Source organism: Plectropomus leopardus, chromosome 17, assembly GCF_008729295.1.
Source record: "Plectropomus leopardus isolate mb chromosome 17, YSFRI_Pleo_2.0, whole genome shotgun sequence".
NCBI lineage: Eukaryota > Metazoa > Chordata > Actinopteri > Perciformes > Serranidae > Plectropomus > Plectropomus leopardus.
The window spans coordinates 8,520,260-8,547,572 of record NC_056479.1 but is presented as its reverse complement, the minus strand read 5'-3'; the positions used below and the strand labels follow the sequence as shown (position 1 = coordinate 8,547,572).

At 39.7% G+C, this 27,313-nt stretch overlaps 1 protein-coding gene across 1 annotated transcript in view; it reads left to right on the top strand.

Annotated features, from left to right (window-relative positions):
- The window catches only part of syt3 (synaptotagmin III), a 37,737-nt gene extending 20,478 nt beyond the window's left edge, over positions 1-17,259 (top strand). The window contains exons 7-13 of the mRNA XM_042505840.1: positions 3,859-3,985; positions 8,428-8,646; positions 10,868-10,988; positions 13,134-13,305; positions 14,010-14,139; positions 15,452-15,545; positions 16,040-17,259. Of these exons, the coding sequence (XP_042361774.1) occupies positions 3,859-3,985; positions 8,428-8,646; positions 10,868-10,988; positions 13,134-13,305; positions 14,010-14,139; positions 15,452-15,541 (859 nt within the window). The 3' untranslated portion in view covers positions 15,542-15,545; positions 16,040-17,259. The remainder of the gene's footprint in view (positions 1-3,858; positions 3,986-8,427; positions 8,647-10,867; positions 10,989-13,133; positions 13,306-14,009; positions 14,140-15,451; positions 15,546-16,039) is intronic.
- Positions 17,260-27,313: the final 10,054 nt, after the last annotated feature.

Below are 27,313 nucleotides of genomic sequence, written 5' to 3'. Positions count from 1 at the left end.
GACGGTTCTTTCCGTTGAATTTGGGTCTAAGTAATTGGTGGGTGCCATGCTGTGAGGACTGGCTGATGGGAGAGAGTGTGTATGAATGTGTGTGTGTGCTCAGTCAGGGTTGGCTGTGGGTTGTGGGGAGGAGTTGGCAGCTCCCTTGCCAGGTCTGTCTGCGGCTCAGCTGGCAGTCCCCCATTTCTGCCTTCCCTGACATGTAGAAACATTACAAGAGGTGAAAGTGCTGATGGTCAGAAAAGAAAGGGAGCGAGAGGCCGTTTCAGTCATGAATTATATATAGCGAGCCACTTTAAACAGCGGCCCCTGTCAACACATAATAACACCAGACTGTGTTATAGCTGCAGTTACAGATAGAGAATTAGCAAGGGACTTGGATGGACAGGGAGGTTAATGATGAAAACTATTCATGTGTCCCTTTTCCCTATTTATAAAGTCTCAAGATAATTTGTGTTGTGCCGTAGTTGCCTGTCATTACAATGGAGGCAAATTGTTTTAGTGAGAGTAGGAGAAGAGAGGGAGCGAAGAAGAAAGGTTAGAGATGTGAGGGCATGTCTGTAGATAACACACATATAGAGGTGTGTTCACACTGGAACTATGATCAGATTGGTATGTCAGTGTGTGAGACCCAGCTGTTTGGAGTGTAACAGTCAGAACAACAATGTCAATCTTCCTCAGATCCTCTGGGAAAGGCATTTCTATTGACAATCCCATTAAAAGCTGACACATTTCCACTGTGGGAATAACAGCTAGCTTTCAGGCATTGTCTGCCAGGAATCAGGCCATGAATTTCCCTCTGTGCTCGAGCAGTAATAGGTATATTCTCTGCAGCATGCCTTGTGGATTGTGTAAAAAGCCTTGGCTTGGGTTCTTGTTCTGTAATAAGACACGTGAGTGCAGGGAAATCTGTGATTATGTCTTTGTTACAAACAACAAATGTGAGAAAATTTATGAGGGTTACTCCTTTTTTTTTTGTACACAAGCTTCCTCTCGTTTCCAATTATGGTGCATCTTAGTGTTGCTATGAACCACACTGGCTAATCATGGCGACTAAACCGCCAAAATGACTTAAAATCATACTGGAATAAAGATCGTTAGATACATATCTGAATTGGTCAGGGCTTTCTTGTTAAAATATTTATCTGGCTAAGCTGAAAATGTAATTTCCTCCAGCAATTTGCACTGTATATCATCTCCCTGATTTGATATGATTGCAGAGTGGGCATGTTTATCCGATTGCCTTAATTGTGATGATGATGTGATACAGAGGTAAACACATGTCTGCATTGGCTACGGTTGCATTGTCAACAAGCGTATCTTATTTTTGATTGGTACACATGGACAGGGGATGTTATAACTGCTGGGGTCACTATCGGCGTTTGCCCTGCTGATCATTCCTCAGCCCCAAAGTTCACACTGCTCTCCTAAAGCAGCTAATGAAGTGCTGACACACTGGTTAACAAGGGGAGACACAGTCTAACGAGGTCTGATTAAAGGCCTCTGAGCTGTCCTCATCTTCATCCGGTAATTAAATACATAACAAACGGTGCGTGAGATGCAGCCATGACTCTGGATAGAGCATTTGAATGTAAAGACATGTGTTACGTGTGCTCGCATGTGTGTGTGCATGTGTGTGTATTTATGTTTACATGCTTGTGTGCATGACCAAAAAAAAAGGCTTGACTCCCGCTGTAGTGCTTACGTGTATTTGTGAATAAAGATAATTGGTTTGTTGCTATGAATACCAATTATACTATTTTTGAAGCAAAACTGCTTATCATCCAAATTTGTTTACCTGTATAATGTAACAGAAAATACAGAAGAAGTGTGCAGTGTAATATTCCTGATATTTTATTTTGTCAGTGACATAACACTTTGAGCTTGAAACAATAAACTCCTCCAAAAGGCCATATCAATTTTTGGTCATGTATTGTACTAAATATTTATATATATAACAAATTTATTTTTATTTGTTTATTTGACAGGGACCATGCACAACACAGCTGTTGAGCCAGAGTTAGCGATAAAGCTAATTTAATGAGTTTGACTTATCATGATACAATTTACAACAACAGTTTGATTATCAATTAATAGGTTGAGTCATTAATTTAGCAAAAATGCAGTCTACTCATGTGGTGTTCTTTCAGTCTTTTATACTGTTGCATTCACTTGCTACCTGCTCATGCCTTGAGGGAGCAAAACAAACAAGCAAAGAAGATGACGACTCGACATTGAAGATTAGCTGCATTTCTTTGTTTGTTTTTTTTTTGTTTTTTTTTTTACAAAAGTTTGGACTGTTTAAAGTATTTTACAAATTAAAAGATCAATCTCTAAAATAATTAATCGACAATTATTCCACCTATTTTTAGCAGTATTAGAAAATATTAATTGCTAAGATTTAGCTGCTCTCTACTACTAATAATACTACTGCTAATAATAATTTTAAAAAATCTGTCAGTTTTGAGAATGCCACATCAAAGTTGTAATTTAGATTTTGGTACTGGGGATAAACTTTTGTTGACAGCTTGACTACAGATTTTGCCGAAGAATAAATAAAGATCAGGAGCAAATAAAACTCATTATTTGTACCGTACTTTCTAAAATCAAATGAAAATGCTCCATTACAATCAGTTTATGTAAATGCTTCTTTTATACCAGTGGTTGCTCATTATGTAAAGCCATGTCTGTACATATGATTTCAGATTTTTTCATTTGAAAATGATTTTTAACTATAACAAAAAGAAATTAGAAATTATGTATGAAATGGGGGAATTCTGAGAATCAAACACTTAATTTCCTGCAGTAGATTTTTATGCAGCAATCTGTTGCTTTTCTGCAACAATTTATGATTTAAATTTGTTACATTTTGTCAAAATAAAAGTCCTCTTCGTCTTTGATGTTTTCATGTTTTTTTTATTTTATTATGTTATTATTACTTAACATACCTCACCTTGATTTTATACAGTTTTGAACACTGGTCTTCCAGGGGACAGTCTTGTGTTTTGTAAGCCATCCACCCGCCCAATGTACCACCTCACACAGACTACTTCTGTTTTCACTCCCGTCATCTCATTGGTCACATGAATGCAGCCTTCTCAAATACATGGTTTAAACACAAATAACTGGCTCATGATTACATGGGATATATACACATTTTAGTGCATTACTTTTTATATGTACTTGCACATCGTATTCTCACAGTGCATGAGAACAGCCTGCGCTACTACCTAATTGCTAAGTCCAGGCTTGACCTCGTGCTGTTATTGGCTTGAGGCAACAGACTATCACCCAAAATTTGCAGCCCAGGAACGCCCTGAAAACAGCAAAATAAGAAGATAAGAAAATACAGTCAGAGGGTAGAGTCTCTGCAGATAAATACACTGCCACATACTTCTAGTGGATCATAAGAGATGATTGAGAGGGATTACTTTTTTTAAGGAAAATCCTGCATAGTATACCTTTAAGAACTATGCGGCCCACAGCAAGTGTAGAATCAAGTGTATAGTGTTAAGGATTATTAATGAGCTCAGCTTTGGCCAGACTCTTGCTGGCTGTACATCTGTGCTTACTGTGCTTACATTTCACATCGCTGATAGTGCAACATGATACAGCTGCAGGGATGACACACAAACACACACGCATGCTTTTCTAAGCTTCAGAGACTTGGAACCTCCCACACTATTGTGTGTGTGTATAAAGCCTGCACAGGTGTGTGTTTGTGTTTGTGTGTGGGTTGATCCTGTCTGGGCCTCATAGATTATTTGTGTAAATTTGTGCGACCCCTGCCTTTTATGTCTTTTTTTTTGAGCATGTGAACGTCTAATGGAGCTTGTTGTTTGTGTGTGTGTGTGTCAGTACAGAGCAGTTGGTGGTGAAGATCCTAAAAGCTCTGGACCTGCCAGCGAAGGACGCCAATGGCTTCTCTGACCCGTATGTGAAGATCTACCTACTGCCAGACAGGAAGAAGAAATACCAGACCAAGGTGACTCCCGCTTTCACTCTCACCATACTCAAATGTATGCTCAGTGGAAAGAAACCAACAAACAAAAAAACCCTGTCAACATTTACAGTAGCAATGTTTAGGATTTATCGGCATATAGTGGTGAGGATTGCAGATTGCAAACAGCGGAAACTTCTACCATGTGCCCAATGTGATGTCCTGTTAGAATTTTTATTGTTTAGGAGATTTTTGCCGTAAACAGAATTATTCGCAGATAGGTTTTCACACAGAATTAGAGTGTATGTGTGGCGGTACATGACAAAGGGCAGCAGCAGTTTGTGACTCTTGGGGCAAATAATTGATCTCTTCATCTGTTCAGAGCTGTTCTGATCACATCAGAAGATGAGAAGAGAAGCTGCTATAGGTGAATGCGAGTTTTAGATCCAGCACAATGAACAGTTAAGTTTCACTGTCATGCGCCTGATGCTCCATCTGTGCCCTAAGGACACCTTGCAATGTATATATATTTAGCAACACTCCGAATGAACCGTCCAGCTCCAAAAAAAAATAAAAATCTTTTTGTGGTTGCAGATATTTTCATCGTGGCATGCCACCACAAATAAATGAATATGCAGAGGTTTCTTGCTCCCTACAAAACAACAACAAACAATTACCGGACAAGTAATTTGATCAGTTAAGAACACTGAATGAAGCAGTTTCACATTAAAAATCAGTGTTTCTCTGATGCTGTTTGGCTACCCCAGCATCCACTAATGTGTGCTCATTATCTCTGATAACTTAAGATCTAGACATTCAGGAGGTTTTTCCTGAGAGCTAAGTTATGTGTGGATGCTTCTTCCTCTCAAAAAACAGACAGACCTGGTGATTTAAACCACTAAAAACACTAAATTTAGCAGTTTAAGGATAAATAATCTGTTTTTCTGAAGTTGTTGTTGTTTAGGGGTTGCTAAATAAAGCTGCCTGCAGGAACACTCCAGTCTTTGGTTTGTTAGTTCTAGCATACTGTAGAAACAATATGATGGACTCTATGGACAAGGACTCACATCCTATGCAGATATAGAAGCTCATTCTAGGGTAAAAAAAAAAAAGAAGAAGAAAAACCCCAATTTTGATTTTCAGGTAATTAAGAAAACATACTTATTATATTGTATTCCATTTCTGCCAATATATACCCCTACATCCTACACGTTAGTCTTTAAACCATCATCAGGTCTGACTTGCTGTTTTCTCTCCGTCTGTTTCCTGCTGCTCTGATGACCGCGGCCTCCTCATGGGGAATCATTACAGTTTCACTAATGTAATCTAATCTAATCTGGGGCATAATTTATTCAAGATAATGTGCTTCAGACTATTACTGTGCACCGCTACTCAACTCCTGTGTGTTATTCTGGTATTTGAGGACAGTAGAGTCAATATTTGAGTCCATTTTGGGATGTTCTGTACCAGGAAATGTACCCTTAGCCCTCAAAATATCCTCCTCTCTTCTAATTTATTCTCTGTGGGGAAGCTCAAGACTTATGAGCTCAGTCGCCTCACAAATGTGAGTTGTTCTTGGTTTTTATATCCATCAGTATCAGCAGTACTTTTGTACAGTGTTTGGATAAAACAGGGAGACACTCTGAAGCTGAAAACTGTCACAATTGACCGTACAAAGTGTGAAAAGTACGTTTTCAGTGAAGATGAAGCTGTAGCAGTTTGAAATTTCTCCCTTTTGGTTTCCCCCTTTTGTGCATCTGTCTCCTGTATATCACAAAAGCCCCTTCAGCCATTGAAAAGAGTCAATGCTTCAGTCATTTGCATAATACTGCTCCTCTTTTGTTTAGAGTGCAGATGATTGTTTCATTTCAATCACCCCCTCATTAACATGCAATTTTTACACCACTCAAATTTTGCCACGCTTTTATCCCTCCAACTCATTTCAAAAGCAAAGCAGACATCACCTAGTAGATACCGGAGCTTTGTGTTGCTGATTTCTAAAGGCGCAGCGTCTCCATCGGCTGCACGTTTAATCCAAAGCTAACAAGTAATCATCAAGTGCTAATAAGCTGGAGTGACAGACCCACTCATGCAGTGACAAAAGTTGGATTTCCAGTCAAATCGAGCATGTGTCACATTTTAATTATCATCAGCCTCATTTCGTGACAACGTTCATATCAAATGCTTTCATAGCAAATAAATCCCCCCAGTAAATCAACAAATAGTAGGGGGAAAAAAGTGCACTGGAGATTGAATGATATTGAAGACAAATTCAAATTGTCTGTGATGTGTTAAAACATGATGAGCAGGAAATTACAGCCACTCCCTTTCAATCAGGCTGCATACAAAATGATCTGTCTTATTTGATGTGTTATGGAGGAGACAGATGGAAAAGGCAGGAAACACAACATACAGAAATAGAGGTAGATTCACCTGGAATAAATACAGTTAACAAAAGGAAATGTGTTGTGAGGATGAAAGAAAGAAATCCTGCACCTTGTACTTGGTCTTTTATTTAATTTCAGCAGGTTTGATTTGATTCTTCATCCCTCAAGAAAAGGTGAAATTCACTTTTCTCCCTCTGGCGGAGGAGCAAGGTCAACCTATGCGGTAGAGGTTAATTATGTTGCTAAAGGTCATTTTGGCAGGTTTGGAAAATCAAACCTCTCTGGAATACTCTGTGTCCTGATATGTCTGGTTTTTGTAGGTCAGTTTGAAATATGTTGATTCATGACATTTACATGCAATAACGTCTGTTGTGCTGCTTTCAGCAAATTGTGATTCATCCTACAGGCAGTTAATCAAAGCTTTTATATTACAGCAGTCTCTTGTTTTTCTGTGAGGAAAAAAAAACTCTTTGGTTCGTAGGGAGTGACGCCTTTTATGTTTGCAGTTTGTTTTTGGAAAAAATGGGTGGTTTGCAGCAGAAAACAGAAAAAAAGGGAAAAAATACCCCACCAAGATTCTAACTAATCAAATCTAAGGAAAAATATTCAACACCACAGCACTGAGAGCTCAGTGCCAAAGATTTGACTAAAAAGAAGAAAAAAGAAACAGGATCTTGTCGACTACTGGTTTCAGAGAAAAGGATTGTGACCAAATATAGCTCCAGTTTTGTGCCACTTAGATAAGCAGAGTTTTAAAGAATAAGAGTTTTGCATTAATGGTTACATTTGAGACACAGATAAAAGCAACAAGACAAACTTTGAAAAAACCAGCGGGTTGTTTGACAGCACTTACTGTGTTTTCGAAGACATGCCCAGAATCCTCAGTGTCTTCCCTATACTGCTGGTATGAGAAATATCCAGTTCGTTTGGTGGAAGAAATCCAGACGTATCTTGTTAAACAGTTTGAAAATGTACTTTACCTGGCAGCGTATCGAATACCTTTTATACCAGGAAAATACAAGTCTTTCTTGATTTCGGAGGCATCTTCAAAAGAGCATTAAGTGTTGTCAAAAAGGCTGCTGTTTTTTTTTCAAAATCTGTCTTGAATTTATCTTTGAGGAAATTTTGAAGTCTGTGACATGAATGCAATCAGCAATGCAAAAGTCTCAGATGTGAAAATGATGGTAACATGAAAGGCACCAACTGGGGCACGTCCAGAAAATGTATCTGCTGACACTTCAGTAAATTACTGAGAAACTATTCAGTCACAAATAGTGGTTAAAAACATATGAATAACAAAAAGAAAAAAACTCAAAAAGACTTTAAATTCCATCCACAAATTGCATCAGTTTACATTTGTGAAAAGGGATAGGAAGAAGTATAAAGTTATACTTTGCTCTTCTTCTTATTCTTCTTCTGAATTGGTTATCAGTTTGAACATGTAGCTTATACTAAAATTACTTCTATATTACAACTTGCCATGGCATAGCATGCAGTTGCTTGCAAAACAAAAAGCAAGCAGAAGTTTGTGTGTTTGATGAGCAGAGTCACAGGTCAGCAGGTAAACTCGAGCTGCTGATGAGCTACTAAAGGCTGGGTTAGGACATAAAGGTTTTTCTTCCATGAGAAAATTGCCAGTTGAGGAGCTTGAAAAAAGAATTATGACATATTTACAAAAAATGCTTCAGGAAATTAACAATGTAAAAAGATTTTGAATATTGAGTACTTAATATTATTAATATAGTATTCTTTTTTTTTAATTGCTGGGGAGCAAAGCATCAGGCTAAGCCCGGAAATAAGGGTGCACCTGTGTAGCTATAAATACAGGAATCAGTAATGCAGACATGTGGCCAAAAGCACCCATTATTACAGTAGGAGTCAGGGGTATGTGGGCTATAAAAGAAAGTAGTCCCATGTTAACCCCCTTTTCACTGTAATTATAGTGTTGCAGGGTAATATGATGTTTGTTCCCCCCTCATTTTTTTGTACTGATTCCCTTGTACCTACGCATTGAAACTGTATGTACTAAATAAAATAATAAATTGTGGGCTGTAATGTTAAAATGTTACTATAAATTATAACTCTGTCTTTCTCTCTCAGGTCCACAGAAAGACCTTAAACCCAGTGTTCAATGAGACGTTTCAGTTCAGCGTGCCGCTGAATGAGCTACATTCCAGAAAGCTGCATTTCTCTGTGTACGACTTCGACCGCTTCTCCAGACATGACCTGATCGGCCAGGTAGTGGTGGACAACCTGCTGGACTTTAGCGAGGGCAGCGGGGACAAACCCGTCTGGAGGGACATCGTGGAGGGCACTGCGGTAAGGACCAAGCTCTGCTTCAAAAAAACCCTCAAAACAATCACATTCATTTGAAGGAGATTGCAAGTAAGATTAGATTAGATTTGAATGAGCCTTGCAGTGATATTGGGCAGTTGCAGCTGCAAAATTATTGGCCTGAGCAGTGATAAATAGGATAGAATGAGGATTGGAGCATATCAAACATGACACGAGTGACAGTTTCAATTCTAGATTTCCAGCAGAAATGTATGGTGTGAAAATGAATCTGAATTACAGCTTAGAAGAAAGAGAAAACGCATTAAAAATAAAGATATGAATGTCCAAAAATGGTATTGCAGTATGTAGCCTAACATTAAACATAAATACAATAAGATTTATGCACATTACAGTACAAAGGGGAAAATAAAACAAATGTGGATATGCTTTTGTCTACACAATCTGCACAATTTGCCTTGTGGGCTGTACATGCATGCATACATGTTTCAGATCCATAATATAAATTATATTCAACTTACAGATGTATGGGGCATGTAAAGATGCCAGATCACCTCATGGTATCACAGCAACAGTGATGTCCTACCATTGCTGCGAATACTAAGAGTGGTTTATGATTTTCAATCACTTTTTGGTTTTTGCTTGTTGGTTAAATGTTAGTTAATGTTAAAATAATAGCTATATTATATTAGATATTTTATGATATAGTAGAGAGGAAGGGTCTGATGGTTGTAATGGCTATAAATGGTGTTATATGAAACCCCCCTGTTCCAGAGTGGTCTTGCCATTTTCAGTTTTAATTAAATCAGTATGGCTGTTATTTTTTCATGTCTAAGTGAAATAGGATATGTTATTGTGTGATAGTAGGGTTTTTTTTCTCTATAACCAAGTAGTGTAAACCTAAAAAAATCTCCCTGCTGAAAAATTTATTGAGGAGTAATCACCCATTTATTAATGTCAGATAAGCAATTCATACATTATGTGGTTCAAAATTTGGTATTTACGCTTGTCATGAGGCGATTCTTGGGCAGGGTCAAAATTAACTGTAATGGTTCTGTGAAGGTTTATGAACATTATGTAAGGGTTAATGGAATCAATTGTACCCCTGTTCTGTGAGATTGTGTTCACACATGCCAAGAAAAAGAATTTCAAACGCTTCAATGAAAAATCTGGAGTTGAGTATGATTTTTTAAAAATTGAAAAAACTTGAAATGACCTTCCTTTCAAAAAAAAATCAGAAAAGGGAATTTAAGCCACCTACATTTACATAAATGGTTTACAACATAAAATATTCCAGTGCCATCAATTCAGCGATATTTACATTTTTAAGATGAAGTATCTTTTGGTAGTTAAGTTTTCCGTTCTTGCAGGATTCAAATGATTATTTTCTTCCTTGTCTATCAAATGACACAACAAAAAGCACTTTAATGTCTGAAGATCATAGAGCAGATGTACAGAAATAGTGCAGACTTAGAATTATCTGCAGTACATTTAGAGTCTGGTAATATGAAAATACAGCTCAGAAGAGTCCAGAAAGATTACTGGAAAGGCACCGTTGGCCACATCCAAACTTTTTATCACAGGGCGTCCAAGTAGATTTATATGAAATATTCATAGAAGGCTATTAGCAAATTAGACAGAGCAAAGTCTTAATTTTTTGGCATGGATGTTTCATTTTTTAAAATAAGTTCAAAGCATCAGCCTTTCATCATATTTTAGTGTTTCACTTGGGGAAGTATTGATTAGTGAGGCTCAAAGCCACTAAGGAGTCATCATGCCACAGTGTGACCTGAATACCGCCGGTGTCATTACTGTGGTGCCACTGAGACCACAGGCAGTGAGAAGATCAGTAGATGGGAGGGGAGGGAAAGAGATATAAAAAGCCTGGAGAATCGTCACCTCTACTTAACACTTTCCTCCACTCGGGGACATCGACAGATTGGCATATGATTCATTTACAGTGACGGCACTTCCCCACTGCCTAAACACTCTGCCTGTCTGCATTAGGATGCCCGCTGTCAGCCGCCGTCAGTCACAGATGTAGTTCTTATCGGGCCACAGACAATCATAGCACACCAAAGAATGTCTGTCTGTCAGTGTTTTTCCTAATTGACTCTGTTTCTGGTGCCATGTGGATATGTGATCACAACGTCCTTGCTCCAGTTCTGATCCCTTTGTGTGTGTGTTTGTGTGTGTGTGTGTGTGTGTGTGTGTGTGTGTGTGTGTGTGTGTGTGTGGTGACCTACAGGAGAAGGCTGATCTCGGGGAGCTTAATTTCTCGCTGTGTTACCTGCCCACTGCAGGCAGGCTCACTGCTACAATCATCAAGGCCACCAACCTCAAAGCCATGGACCTGACTGGTTTCTCAGGTAAAGGATTAACACAAACACACACACACACACACACACACACACGTCATGCTGCTGCGACACCTCCAGCAAGCCATCTGACGGGAAACTCATTAGAAGGAAAAATATGACAGAGAACAGCTTTAATACTGTCGGAAAAAACAGCCGCTGGTGACGCATGTTGACTCCTTGAGTTCTCTTAGATTTATTTCTTATTTTTGATTAATAACTGGTGAAACTTGCAGTAGAAACATTTTTCATTTGCAAATATCACAAGCCCTGTCTCTTGGCCAGGTCCACACTGTAAACAAGAACTGGTTCTCAGTTGACTTGTCTGGTTAAATAAAAGCAAAATAAATGAATAAACAAAGTGCACATGGTGCCAGTTTCTTGAAAAAATAGTTTTATTCCACTATTAATTTGAGTCAGGACTGGAGTCAGATTGAGTCACATATGTGAGAGTTACAACTTGGCTTGGACTTCACTTAAAGATGAGCCTTTTGACCTGTTACGACTGTCTCAAATGTCGCAACATAAGAGACACACACCAGGTTGAATGCATAAAGAAAACATTTCTTTACAAGAAGGTCAAAGAAAATTATACCAAACACAAAAAGCTGTCTTGGGTGCACGGAGTCAGAGACAGAATGAGCAGGGCATGCAGCCTCTGTTATAGGCTCTGCCCACAGCTCACGGCTGCTCTCAATCAGTACGATTAGTCACTGCTCACTAGTGAGCTGCACCTAAAACAGAGAGAGATGCGCACACACACACACACAGATAAGACATGACAGGAGAAAAAATACAAAACATTTTGTTAAACACATGGCTCGAAAAATTACAGACGGAGACACGACAATTCCAATTAACATTTAAAAGGCATTCATTGATTCATTGATTATGACATATTTAGGACTCAAAATTCAAAATTTATCAGAATCAGAATAATCAGAATCGTCTGTATGACTCAGGACTTGACTCAAAACTTGTCTGTCTTAACTTGGAACTTGCCCTGGAATTGGTCAATTTTGACTTGGTACTTAACTCAGGACTTGTCTTGACTTGAGACTTAACTTGGGACTTGAGTGCAAAGATTTGACTTACTTGTGTTATGTTGCATTTTGATTTGGGGATGCGACCCCTCTTTTCCTGCAACACTCTCTAGCTTTTGCTTTTACGATCATAATGACTCTTGTTTAACCAACAAGTTTGTGCAAAAAAAAAAGCAGAAGACATTTGTCAAAACTGATTTTAAAACAAAAACTGAAGTAGAAAGAGATGAAGCATATTGAGGGAAAGTGCAAAAAAAGTAAATTACCATACATCTTTGCTAAATAATTCCTGAACTGTATCGCCAGATTGATCGTTTCTAACTATGTTAGAGAATCTGAGGTGGAGTTTATACATTATGAATATATAACCCAAAGCTATAAAGTTTATTACTTACAAACACAACAACCAGTAAAAATGGTTATGTGCTTTGTTGCAAGCAAGCCTTGTACTAATCTGCAGGAATAGACAAAAACAAGTTATACCTGTGAGACTGATGTAAAGCAATGTGATCGCTAAGGCTTATATTGAATGAACAAAAGCATTATCGTAAGGTTTTATTCTTCAGTTATACTTCAGTTTAACACTTGATGATTGCAACGGCAATGCCCCCACAGATTAATGAGATCTCAAATGATAATGACCACACGCCGCAATTATTGCCACAGTGATCCCGAGATGATTGAGGTCTCTTAAAGATGCTTGAAAATCGCTGCATAAAAATGGAGTCGTGGGTGTGTGTGTGTTTTCCCTGGCTGCTGTCACCGAGCTGCACATGTTGAATGGATAACTGGAGTGATTCAACCTGTGCTGCTTTTCTCCCTTTGTGTTCTTAATCCAGCTTTGCCAAGGTGACTTGATTTTCATGCTTTTTTATGTGTTACAGACGCGGATACCTGTGAGCATAATACCTAACAGCGTTTGCAGGAGTCTCCCCCTTATCTTTTTCTCTATGCTTCCTCCCCCTCTTTCTCTGTCTCTCCCTTTCTTCTTTGCTGCTTCTCATCCCCATCCCTTCTCTTCCTCTCTCTCCTACAACTCCCTTTTTTTTTAAACCTCTCACTTCCACCTTCCTTGTCTTCGTCTCCCTCTCTCTCTCGCTTGTCTCTCATTTAGACCCTTACGTCAAGGCCTCTTTGATCTGTGATGGGCGAAGGCTAAAAAAGAGGAAGACTTCCATTAAGAAAAACACACTGAACCCCACGTACAACGAGGCGCTGGTGTTTGACATTCCCAATGAAAATATAGAGAGTGTATCCATCATCATTGCCGTGATGGACTATGACTGGTGAGCAAGCTGAGGTGTTATTGTATCATAGGGTGCCCCGGGGGCTTTAACATGAAACTGATCATTACTGTGAAGCGTGCTGCTTATTGAGTGTGTGTTTGCACATGCAGCGTGGTGTTTCTTTTGGGTTGTCACATTTTCATGGTTTGCGGATGTGTTGAATGCACTGTGTGCCCCCCCCCCCCAAGGAGTCAGCCTCCTGGTGGAAGTTTCCCTGTTTTATATAGACGGGCGCCTCATGAATAAGCATGATTTATGCTAATGGTGAGGGAAGAAGTGTAACCCTGCCAGTGTTTGTCTGTCTGACGCTGGCAGCAACACTTGGCTGGTTGATGTGTTTGTGTATAGATGCACCGCCTTCCTATTATGTAGTCTGCCCTCCATTTGGCATCTCCATAGGTGTGTGCTTTTGTATGTTTGTGCTCGTGCCTGCTCCCCCGCTGACATCAAGCTTTTATGCGGGGCTGTGTGTATTTGTGAACTGCTATTCAATATCCTTCCTCAGCTGCTGTACTGTTTTCCCAGTACTCAAGGTTGATAAATGAGACTCTCCCTGCCTGTTTCTTACAAGCCCTGTCTCCCTCTCTCACCCTGCTTTATTATATCCTCGCTCATTCCCTTTCTCCACCCCTCCCTCTCCTTCTTGTCCTCTCTGTCACTCTCTGTCTCTCCTGTCTTTGCTTCCATCCCTTGCTGCGTGCCAGTATCGGTCATAATGAGGTTATAGGGATGTGTCGTGTGGGCAGTGAAGCTGACGGTCCGGGGAGGGAGCACTGGACAGCCATGCTGGCCAATCCACGCAAACCAATAGAGCACTGGCATCAGCTTGTGGAGGTAATGAGCATATGATCATGTGTGTTCATGTGTGTGTGTGAGCGTGACTGTGAGTGTGTGCATTCATGTGTCATGAGTGTGATCTCATACCACATATGTTATGTTCAGTTCTTCTGTTGGTTCGGGGCCTGATAACCAAAATGACTTTATGGTATGATGATTATCATTATCTTTAAGAGTATGAGTGACTTGAGGAATAGCAGTCTTTGTAGTGATAGCAGTAGAAGTACTCGTGCAGCAACATTAAAGCAACAGTGATAAAATCATTATTCCGATGTTTTACTTAAGAAAAGGAAGTAGTAGCAGTTTTTAAAAATATTCCATTATAAGTACAAGGTTCACATTTGTGTAATTCATTATAAGTATTAGCATTAAAATATAACCCAATACATTTTCTAAATGAAATATACAATATGTAATGAGCAAAATGGGCCATTATGTGGAACAAATTTTAATTACTTTATTGTTGGGCAATTAATCTATAACAATGTAAACAATATTTTCCTCTGAAATACTGAAGCATAATAAGGAAATACTCAAAATTGTACTTCTTAGTGCTTATGTGTTTTTTGTTGCAGAGTTAAATGACGACATTGATACTACTCTCATCTCCCTAAATATGAAGCTAGCAAGTCCGCTGTTAAACCACAACATTTCTTTCAAGTCAGGCAACCTGTTTTTCCCCTTTTCCAGTCTTTGTGCTAAGCTAAGATAACTGCAACTGTAGCCTCATATTTGCTATCAAGAAATGAGAATGGTATCAATCTTCTCCTCTAACTCTATACCTCTCTCTCTTGTGAAAGTGAATGAGCACATTTCCCAAAATGTGAAACAATTCCCTTAGGTACAAGACTTGAGTGAAGTACAATAGTAACAATAGTTATAGTAGTAGGAGCCTACATGTAGCAGTGGCACTCTATATAACTCTCATAACAGAAACATTTAAAGAGCTCTGTACAACATTCAGAGCGTATCTATGATTGAAAGTCTGACTAGGTTGTGTGCGCACTGTTCTCAACATGGAGGTGACTGAGCCGGTGGACTGTCTAACACAACAAAAAACAGAGAGGCTCAAATTAACACACACATAGGGAGCGTGACTTCATTCTCTGCTCAGGATGCCATTACTCCACTATATCTAAGACAGATACTCAGAGAAAAGTTGTTTGCTGCTATATTAATGCGCTGAATGTCACATACAGCTCCTTAATATCAGAACATATTCAAATATCATGTATTATAAATGAATTTATGTTTTCTTTAAAAAGTGGCTCTTTTTGTCAACAAAAGCAAAATCTCTGTTTCCTTGCAGGAAAAAGCAATCGGTACATTTGTGTCGAAGAGTGCTACAACATCCTCCCCTAAGCCACATATCGTGGTGGACAGTCCTCACTCCGATTAAAACTGTGAGCCTTTCCTGGTTTATCTGACACACACACACACACACACACACAAAGGTATATTTATGTTTTCTTATCAACATGCTTGCACGCACACTGTGGCAGAATTCTCTCGGCAACAGTGTATTGAAATTTGCATCACTATTCCACATTCAATACCCCCTTGATTTCTAAACACTGTATTGGAATGTATCTTAAAGTACATCCACGTACTGTGCAGCAGATGCTCTCAAGTCAGATTTACACTGTAAAACTGGTGGAATCTTTAAAGGCATGACCTGACTGCGAGTATGTGATAAATTGGAAGCTGTGCTGCTGTCAGATGTAGGAGCTCTAAGGCAGAAGCATCTGTATAATCTAGATGTTATGGGTTATGTAATGCATCTCCCCCTCCTCCCTCCAAACTTACAGTACTGCATACTGTTTATATATTCTCTCCCCCCTGTGCTGTCTCTCTCTTGCTTAATCTGCCTCTTCTCCCTTATCCCTTCTTTCCTCAGGTCATTATCATCTCTGCAGCTCCAGACTTTCCTTTCTTTCCTCTCATCTGTGAATAATTCTCTCCATCAAAGAAAGAGAGACACAGAGACGTTGCTAGTGTCCGACTGCTAGTGCTGTTTTGCTCCTGCTAATGACTCCTCTAAGTCCTGTGCCATCGTTACCAAGCCAGGGGGTTAAAAAAAAGAAGAAAAAAAAAACATCCATCACAAGCTACACTTTGAGCATCAGACTACACATTTACAAACACATGCAGACACTAAACGGTACAGTAGGACTGGTTTCGGGTGTAAATTTGGGATATAACAAGGGAGCAAACATACATAACTCTCTCACACACACACACACACACACACACACACACACACACACACACACACACACGAATACACACAGAGTTTGTAGTATGTGCGTAGTTCATGTGTGCTTCAGATTAGTGTAGTATTTCATCTAGGAGGGAGTGTGATGTGACTTTTTCTCTCTTGAAAACAAAAAAATAGAAAAAATAGAAAGCCATCCTAGAATGGTCATTTCAACCAGGACCAAAGGTTCATGCCCTTGTACAGACTATAAAAGAAGAAAATCACTATGTTGATATTTTTCTTTGCAACAGTGGTGTACAGTATGTGCCATACTGTATGGGAAAAACGTCTCACGTAGTTCTTAGCAGGACAAAACATTTGAGGTGGATTCTCCCGGACCATTTTGGACGCCTTCTTCAGGCTCCACATCGTCTTGTTTCAGACTTAACTTGCTTATTTTCCCCAGAGACAGACAACAAAAGCGTCCAGTGGTCTTTATTGATGTCAGAGGAGCGAAAAAAAATGAGGACAGACTCATTGGTTTAAGCATGTAACGCAACCTTGAAATGTGTCCCTCTTCCTCATGCTTTTTGTCACCATCCTCATGGTGGTCATCAGTATCTATTTTTTAAATTTCTCTCTGTTGTTTGTACACATATAACCATCAGGTAAGGAGTTTATTCATGCCATTTTTACAGTCCACTGAGGATTCAATGGTGTGAACTTCTGAGAGACATGGACTGTTTTGATCGTCCTCTGCTTTCTGGCCAAACCGGCAGACTTTTCCTAAAGTACGACTACACAGGTTGAACGAAACCTGTGTTTAGGATTGGACCAGCATCTGTTTGGAATGCACTCGCTAGAGGACATATACCACAGGGAAGGATATCACCACTCTATTTTATTTTATTTTTTATCATTCCAGGACTTTTTTTTCTTTTCTCAAGAAGTCATTGTCCAGCTTCAACTGAGAAAATCTTCAAGTCCACATCATGTCCGTGACAAGACTCTAGGAGGACACACACGTCCGTGTTGCTTTTATTAGTGTGTGTTTCCGTGTTTGTGGGCGTGTTTGTTTTGTATTTGTGGCGCGTCCATGTGCGTGTGTATGCCTGTGTGTCACTGTGACCTTGTGTGTGACACGTTTCTGTGCTCACCCCCTCCCTTGTCCTTTTTCTGTCTTTGACCCCCACCCCCTCACTCTCCCGAAACCCGGCATCCAAAGACTGGAACGCTTGTCTCGGAGCCAAATGTCTTCTGTCCCGTGTCTTTACAAGGAGCCATTTTGTGTGTGTGTGTTTGTGTGTGAGTGTGTGTTTGAGAATGTGCGTGTACTATACGTGCCTCATTGCACTAGGTGGGGAAACACTGTCTTTCATAGACATTAGTTTGTATTGTCTATGTCGTCTCTGAAATCAGCTGCCAATCATTCGACCCTCCTCTCCTCTCTAACCCTTTGCCTGATGTAAGTAACTGTGTTGATCGTGTACTTCTTTCAGTAATTTGTGTACTGTATGTCCGAGGGAAAAAAACAGATGGCACAGTGATTGAAAATTGAATTGTCGGGTGTGTTTTTGATTAAATTTACGAGAAGGAACACACACACACAAAAAAAGAAGGGAAAAAAAAACAAACATCGGAGGCTCATTTGTTACGGCCTACAGATCATGACAAATTTACATCCCCTTAGAGCAAGACAACAGGGAGGAGGTGTTGTGAGAAAACAAGGGCCTGGAATTTCTGCACTTCCTTTCTAAACCGATACGGACTTATAAAGCCATGTCTGTCACTGCTACTACGACTGTAACCTCAGCAAAACAACAGTACAACACCTCACTACAGCTACTTGTATTGCAATCGTTGCCATTTTGCTCTCATTCTTGCACACACACTTTTATGGAGGAGTGTGTTTCAGGGCACTGGGATCTAGTTTCTTTCTCTTTACTATTGCAAGCGCAGTCACCGGCATGCTTGATCGGGTATTCGGGAGGTAACACATCCTGCATCGTACCTGCAAGTATTCCATGTGGTTTGTCAGCTGGTGGATTATCGACCAGCTTGTATAAGTAGATATGGTATTGATCTATTGGTCTCGAGGCCCCATAATTCTCTCTTTCCCAGCCTCTCTCTCTCTCTCTTTGCTTGTGTCTACCCTATTTAGCCCTTGTGTTACTGCCTGGTGATAGATTACGAAAACTCATAGTGAAACCAGCACATTCCCTTTTTCTCTTCCTCGCGCTGTCCGCTACCCTCCCTCTCTTTTTGTTTCTGTCTGTCTGATTACTGTCTGATTACTCATTCTCTCCTCCAGCGATCCTTACCTTTCCTCCACTCCTCCACCTCCCCCTCACCTATTCATTTCTCACTCTATTTTTCCTCCCCCCACCAACACCGCCACCACCTTCCAGCTCCCTCTGCTATCTCACATCCCTCCATCTTGCCCTCTTTCTTTCTGTGTAAGACACCCCTCTCCCTTCTCCCCTCCTCTGTATTCTCTCTCGCTGTCTTCTCGTGTTAGTGCAGTTCTGAATGGTCATGGGGAAACATGTTTGCATGCTTATATTAACATGAATGATGTCAACTTGATGCAATGAAAAATTATATAAGTGATGCTTTAAGCAAAATCTGACAATGAACTTGATACTAATACTACTAATGACGACTAAATGGAGACCTAGCAATTGTTTATCTCTGTGGTCAAAAACAATGATGATGAAATAACATTGTTTATGCTGTATTTATCTCAAAATTGTTTTTTTTTTCAATTGTTTTTTTTTTATATTTGATTTATTCAAGAGGTTTACTTTTTTATTGGTTAATGCTGAGAATTTGAGTGAGGGGTTCAGTCAGGACAGCTGTACCAGGTCGCAGAATATCGGTGAATGTGTAAGTAACGGTGTGGCTGAAGCAAATGGAAATAAAGGATATGTATCATCCAGTGCTGTGTTCCTGACTCTTTTTAATCCCACTGGATGGGGAGGCAGAAGAGAAGCTACTGTCACACATCCCAGGCAGTGTGCTATATATAATATGCAAGGCCCTGGGCATCTCACATGCACACAGTCCATATTTGACTCAGGCATTAGAGGTTAGACAGTCTACCTGGACAGCAGCAGCCTGAACCCAACTTTTTTTTTCTCCTTTTTTTATCACCAAGCTCTCCGACTTTCTGCTGTGCATTACGTCGTGTGTAATTATTCAGCCACTTTGTCATGAATTCTTTATTGTGGCCGCGTTTTGCTTAAATGTAAAATGGAACACGACTGCTCGCCCTGTGTGCTTTGCTCCATCTGGCCTCCCTACTCTGATTTGGTCCCCTTTTTATTAAAAAAAAAATAATAATTGTATTATTTGCCGAGTGGTTATAATCTCTTGTTAAAGTGAAGGTGCACACCAGCTGCGATCTGCAACTGAGAGAGAGAGGAGGAAGAGCTCAGATGTGCAGGGGAATGACAGAGAAGGAGGAGTAGGAGAGGATTAAACAAATGAAGGAGGATGAAGAGCGGGAGCATGCCAGCGAAGTGGAGGAGGAGGAGGAGGAGGTGGACGTAAATGGGAAAACCTGGAGAAGAGAGGGGGCTAGCTGCTTGCAGGATGTGTGTAAATGTGTGTAGAAGTGGAGACAGGCAGTGTATATATAGACACACTCATCATGGGGCACCTGCAGCATACTGACAGTGTTAACAGTTCAAGAAGAGCGAAGAACACACACATACACACGCACACGCACACACACACACAGTGATCATGTGTGCACATACACACGTGACAACGCACCAGTTAGCACAGCTTTAACGCTGTAGACTGTTGAGAGAGAAAAGTGAAAGGAGGGGCTGGGGGGGTACTGCTGTCTCCATGGCAACGTTCCCACCGTGCAAAAAAAAAAAAAAATCATTTAGTCGGAAAGACATTTCACTCAGTTCAGTGAGCTGAAAGAGGCAGAGAGGGAGGGGGAGCACGTTAGAGACTGGGGGAGGTGTGTGTGCAATATAGAGTTGTTTGTATCACACTGGAGGGATTTATCTAAAGTAAGCTGACAGCCACGCGTTAGCTGCTATTGCTAATATATCTGATTATTATCCTAAATGATAACACATTCTCTTGCATCACTGAAGATGAATGCAACAGCTTTGGGTGCCACTTTGGTGTTTCTATTTCCCTGACATCTGCCATCCGAATGTATATCTTTATGTAATGTGTTAAAATCACTTGATACCGTGACATTACCTCTGCGCCAAAAACCTTTCGTGACTGGAACTGCAAACTTTTGTTTTCTCATCTTGAAAGCACTGCGCAAAGGGAATCCGACCTTTTTATGAGGCCGCTTATTATGCCGCGTACACAGTTTTTAACATTTTATTCCAACACTATAAATAATACCCCAAACCTTTCAAAATAATGAATTCAATGAATGCATGCAAGTGGAAACCTCAACCACGTAGGTGTATTAAAGTAGCTTGCCTCTGCAGGGGAATGGTGTTTTAGTACAGGAGCTGGGCCCCAGGACCTGACCTTCTCTATAAATTGCTTTCACTGAAGAATGTAATGATACTCACCGAACAAACAAAAACTTTTGTAAAACATGGTTTGACATTATATCTCTGCTATCATGGCCTCAAATGGGGAATGCTAAAAAGGAATGTGTAAATTCTTTAAAAAATAATAATCTTGCCTTTTAAAGGTCCCAAGTAATGCTCATTTACAGGTTCATATTTGTATTTTGGCTGTCTACTATAATATGTTTACATGCTTTTATGTTTAAAAACACTTCATTTTTCTGAATACTGTCTACCTGAATACACCTGCACTCACCCAAAACACTCTTTTTTTTTTAGCAACTGTGTCTTTAAACCCCTCTCTTCCTTAAAAAGCTCAGTATCCTCTAATTGGTCAGTGTTTATGGATCTTCCAAATCTGCACTCAAGCCTCCAGGGAAATGACTGTAATGGCACTGTAGCGGCACTTTATATCATTATAGAAAAAATCACTGTGATGTCATGCAAACAGCAATCACTTTCAGTTAGACTACTGCAAGTTTATTACAATTGCAAAGATATTTAAATTGGCAAACTTGTTGATTTTTGGTGTCCTTTTCAGCCATATCTGTAACGTGTAATAATATGTAGTTAAACACTGTGGTCCAACCTATCTGAGGGTTCAGCTGTGCTTAATTTAAGTACTTTGTTGCTTTACTATCATCTTTGATGAACAAAATACACGGAATCTAAGTAATGTACTGCTGTGGACAGGGGCAGCAGCAAAACGTAAGCTATTTTTGAACACTGACCAATCAATGCCGCAGTACACCAGCAACTCAGTGTTCTACTCGGATAAATTAGTGTTTTTGTCAAAGGATGTTGGTTGCTTTGATATAAAGGCTCCAATTCCCGGTCAGAAAAAGTAAAGCAGTACATATATTCTAAATATAGTGTGCACTTAAACTGATATATATATTTTTCCATGGGCCTCTTTAAGTGGCTAAAATCTAACAAACTGAGGCAGCATTTGCTTTTTGCCATTTGATTTTATGTACATGAGGCAAGAATTTTCTTCCCAGAAGTCAATAAACATTGTGATTCGGTCTATATAGTATGGTTGTGACATCACAACTTAACAGAAGTCGTTTAGAGGCACAGTTCCTTTGAGAAATGAAGAGTAAAAATCCATATTTGAGCCTGCATTTCATTACTCACTACATCTATGGCACAGCACCTGTGCCAGACTCCATAGAAAAAGCCCCAGGGACTGACAGTGGGGGTACTATCAAAGTATCCCAAATGCTCTGGGTAGTCCTGGTAACCCATTTGTGTGGATGTCAGTGTATCAGCATGCTGGCTGTGATTACCTGTTGTGAGCAGACCATCTGGCCCTCAGCATCCCAGCTGGGTACCACGGTCAGGAGACGAATTGTCTTTACCACACCACCTGGACCTTGCAGACATGGAGCGCCGAGGCACCGACCATATTTCTCATTCATATTTTATTATGTCATTCTCTGACCAAACAAAAAAACAAACGGGGGGAGACAAAAAAAGAAAACATTGACTGGTTTTTCCAAAAGGCACTCCTGGAGAGCAGGCTTTTTATAATTTCTTGGCAACTGCTGGCACTGTGTGTGTTGAAGTTCAAAGCAGCGAGGCACACAGTATATCCCTCAGAGTGGCAGAAAGCATCAGTTGCAAAGTAAAAGGGTGCCTACGCATGCACATTCACACACATGCATAAACTCACAAGCATTCATGAACCATTCTGTCTGTCTAATTCGGCCATGTAACTCAGTCAGAATAAAAAAGCTCTGTGTGGAATTTAACTGTTGCATCCATGAGATCGCCTTGGGCGTAAACCTTCCCTCAGATGAACTTTTCTTAGGTCGCCAGAAGCAGCCCTGCTTACTGACGCCCAAATGGAAAAGCTGCTTGAGCCCACAGCTTGTTGCCCTCCATAGAATTTGGGTTAAATTGATACGGAGCATTGTTTCTGTGGGAGGTTTTGAGTTTGATGAGCTCTGAAGCCCTTTGCTGAACACTGTGCTGAGCTGACTGGCTGGCACTGCCACAGGGGACTAGATGCTATTGTTGGACCCACAGGAACAGCGCACCAATGTGTTACAACTATAGGTTAGCTGCTGGTGCATTGTGGTAATCTGACAGCAGGTTAGCATGCTGATTGCTGCTGTAGTGATTACGCTCTATTTCTTGTTTCAGCTCTGAGGTTTTGGAGGGGACGAGCATGTGTTGAGAAGGAAAGATTAAATAAAAAAGCTAGAGAGAAGATATGCCAACCAGCCAAACCTGACAACCAGGTTCAGTTTCTAAAGTATCAAATCGCCAACATTTTATATTCATTTAGATAATGGTTAGAATATATGATTTCTGCATTACATCATGGACATGAGTCTCTGGAGCTTTTTCTTTATGTAACTTCACTACATAAATTCATAGGCCAACCATAGATACATCACTTCAAGGCTATTTAAGTTACCATCTGTAACCTTGACTCTGATAAAGACCAAACATCTACTGTACTTACTGTAGATATTTGCTGACATCTTCTGGAGATCTGGTTCAACAGCACTTAAGGCATTAAAGGAGAATACACCAGACTATTGCCTTTGCTGAGGGACAGTTTAGTCTGAAACACATGTGATGTCTTTGCATCTCTCTGGAGTCTTAGTGTAGCCTACTTTTTCTTTTATCAAATTACAGAAGCCCAGAAAGGCCGTACTTGCATTTTTTTTTGATGCCATAATCTCAAGATCACAAGTTAATTATTTTGTCATCTCGAGAAAACAAAATAATCAACTGGTCGTTTCATCTTACTAGCTACTCACTATATTTATCAGAGACCGCTGCTGTCATGCCTGCATACACGGATGGCCTCTTGGTAAGAGTAGCTTGCAACTGATTTCAGCTGAAAATGTCAGATCAAGGAGTACCCACTGACTGTACATAAGAACTACACCATGGTCACGACTTAAGGTCCCTACGGCTGCCAGGCTGTAAAGCCCTGTTCGGTGTGATGACATTCTGCAGTCTCATTTAGCCACCTGTTGGCAAATGTATTTTTAAAGACAAATAAAAGCTTCAAAATTCACACATTTTTATGTCATAGCACAGAACATGAAAGTCTCTTAAGCTCGTGTTAACCACAGACCAGACATCTTACCAAAAATACGTTTATAAAACCCACTGAAGCAAGGGACAAGGGCGGAGGTGCTGAAAAGCTAACTCATTTCTGGGTTTTAGGACTCATTCCTGGAGCATGCTATAAGAATTTGGTAGAAAGTTTTGTGTATACTACTGCTGAATCAATGTTAGCAGGACTGTTTATGTTAAAATGTGAGTGACTATGAGATTAAAGTGAATGTGTGTTTTGAGTTATATTATTTGGTATTATTTGGTATAATTGAATTCACGCACACTTATTTTCCTACAGTCAGAATGTTTTACATCATTAGAGACATATAAAAGCTTCAAAGTTCACGAGTGGGGTATTTACTGATGTATTTTTTGTTGCAGAACAAAATGCGAAAGTTTCTTATGTTAACCACAGACCTTATTTGAAACATCTTACCAAAAGCAAAAGTACATTAAGCTTCTAGCTTTAGTTTTGTGCATCTAGTTCAGATCTGGGTTACATTTATTCGATTTGGCTTTATTATTATGGCACTGACTTTTCTGTTAAACAGAGGCACTTAATAGATGCCCACATTCAGTGTAAGTAAAGCTTGGAGGTATAAGGTCATCACTGAATGTTATCTTGGCTTAAACCTCTTAACCTCACTCTTTGAAAGTGCTCTGGCAGTGGCATTAGTCATGAGAAAGGTCATCTGTTATCGCATCTGCCTCAAATCCATCTACTGGCCGTCCTGATTCAGACAGAGCAGGGGGCTTTTTCACGAGTAAAATTGAGAATAGGCATAAGACTTTTTTCTGACCGACAAAGAACGAGCATCAGTGATTGACTTTTCCAGATTAAACTATCAGAAACATGATCATCAGTATTAGTCTATTGACTGGCTCAAGATCACGTTCGGATATGTGTCATAAAAAAACAAGTATGTTTGATTTTACTGTGGTGTTACCATTTGTCTGTTGCTCTGTCTAGCGGGAATTTTAATCATAAATATTTCCCTGGCATCATGTGGACAGCAGCAGAATTGATGATGCTGGCCCTGCTAGACCCCAGCCTTTGCCGAATATTGACCTTCAACATGTTTCTTACATTGAGGTGACATCTGAAGTATGCACCATTCAAGGATCAGCAAATTTCAGGTAATTTCCCTGGAGCATGTTACAATTTGGTGGTGAGCAAATCATGAAAGATGTGTCCATTTGGTACAGATGCCAAGAATGGATGTACATATATTACTGGACCACACCTAGGGGGAATCCGGACTACAAGTAAGGGTTGCACCGGCTAAACAGGGTGTCTGTGGACTGATAGAGAGAGGGCCTATGTTAGCCTCTTTCTCAGCTTCCAGAGCTTGTTTATTTCTGGAATACAATTCCCAGTCATATTCTGAGCTCTCTGTTTAGAGTGCTGTTAAATTAATATAATATTAATTAAATAACAAATTGTCTAACCAACTTGACATTGCAAAAGGCGATTGCTAACAAGTGGCTAAATGAGACTACAGAACGTCACCAAGCTAGACACAGCTTTAGAGCCTTGTTGCATTGGTCATGCCACCATGATGTAGTTTAGTCATAGCCTAATGTCAGCTTTTTACCTTACATGATTGCATTTGATGCTTTAAAAAAATCATTAAAGTGAGGTTCATTTGTGAGGACTATATAGCTGAACAATACTGTATGTGGATGATTTTTTTTTTTTATCTTTAAAAGACCTGAATTCTAATGGCATCGTTACAGGTCTCTCTAAGAAGTCAATCGGACAAGTCGATCAGACAGGATGCTAATTCAAGGAGGTGGAGCACATCAATCCAGTTCTCAGCATTTGCACTTGCTTCCTGTTTGTCAAAGAATGAATTCATTTTACTGCTAGTTTTTTAAAGCATTGAAAGGTTTGGGGCCAAAATGCATTTATAATGGGCTGTCATGTTATGAACCATCCAGATGTCAGGTCATCTGGAACACCAGGTGTGCTTACTCACCAGGGGCAAAACGTAACATGAAAAAGATGCACAACACATCTGGAACCTGAGGCCTGGTCCTGCTCTCATTTCTCTAAAGTTAATGTTTAAAACGTTCTTGTTTGCCACTGCCTTCACTTTGGGCTTTTCATTAATATATTTGCACTGCACTGTAACTGTGGGGTAATTTGTATGCCAGGTCCATCATTTCTTGTTATTTGTTATCATTTCCTTTAGATCTTATTTTGCACTGTCTTTTTTTAAATATCTCATGTAAAGTTGTTGCCTTGGTATTTAAAGATTAAAATAAGCCTTAATGAATCCTTAGAGGGGATATTTTGGTGTTGCAGCACCACAAGACAGACATAAGTGCAGGTAAGTAGATGAATAAAAAAGTAAAGAATAATACATAGAATAAATCAAACAAGAGGTATACACAACCAAGAATAGAATGAAACATATGGACTCCACATGGTGTTTCATTAATAAACTGGTCTTACCTTTTTTTACAGCATGATATTATTGTGACAAGCTTGGGTCTCCTTATGGCAAAAAAGAGAGAGCGAGATGAGCTCTTTAGTGGGAAGTTCTGTTTGATCCGAAACTTGCACACCTTTTTCATTTCAAATTATTATTTTCTTCTCTCTGATAGTTGACAGATCGTATATTCTCACCTATGGCACAAGAGCGTATAACATCACACCAACTACTTACATGACCTGGATTTTACCTTGGCAGTTCGTGTTATCAAACGATGATAAATGCGTCATCCTCTTGAGACCATCAATCGCAACAAGTGTTTCTGACTTGACATAATTCTTTAAATACTGAATTTTCAGTAATGTCAAAGTTTAATTTTTTTTGTTTAAGAGAGTGGATCAACTGTCATAATCAGAAATTCTGTGTTTTGTATATAAATAACTGACAGTTTTGAGGTGGAAAATGTTCAACCTTGAGACTAACTTACCTCATGGTATAAGAAGTATTCTTTTACAAAATAACAATAATTCAACAGAAACATATGCAAAGAACACTAAGACAAAACATGGTATGATAATTGACGCTGGGTGACTCAGAACACGTCCAAATACACTTTAAAACACATGCTATAGGCATGCTGGGAAAACCCACTGAGATATCCCCATGAGCTCGTGAAGACTGTTTTCCGATGTTTAGATCCTACGGACCAATATTTAAAAGGTCTAGCTTATAGATATTATTTAAATAACATTTGTATAAATTTATAAATTCTATATTTTATTTATTTTTTGTACAGTCGATGGTCTAGCTTGATTCAAGGTTTTGAACTGTGGGAGGCAGCACCCCTCCACAGAGCGTCTTGTATGCACACAAGTTAAAGACGACGAAGAAGAATACGC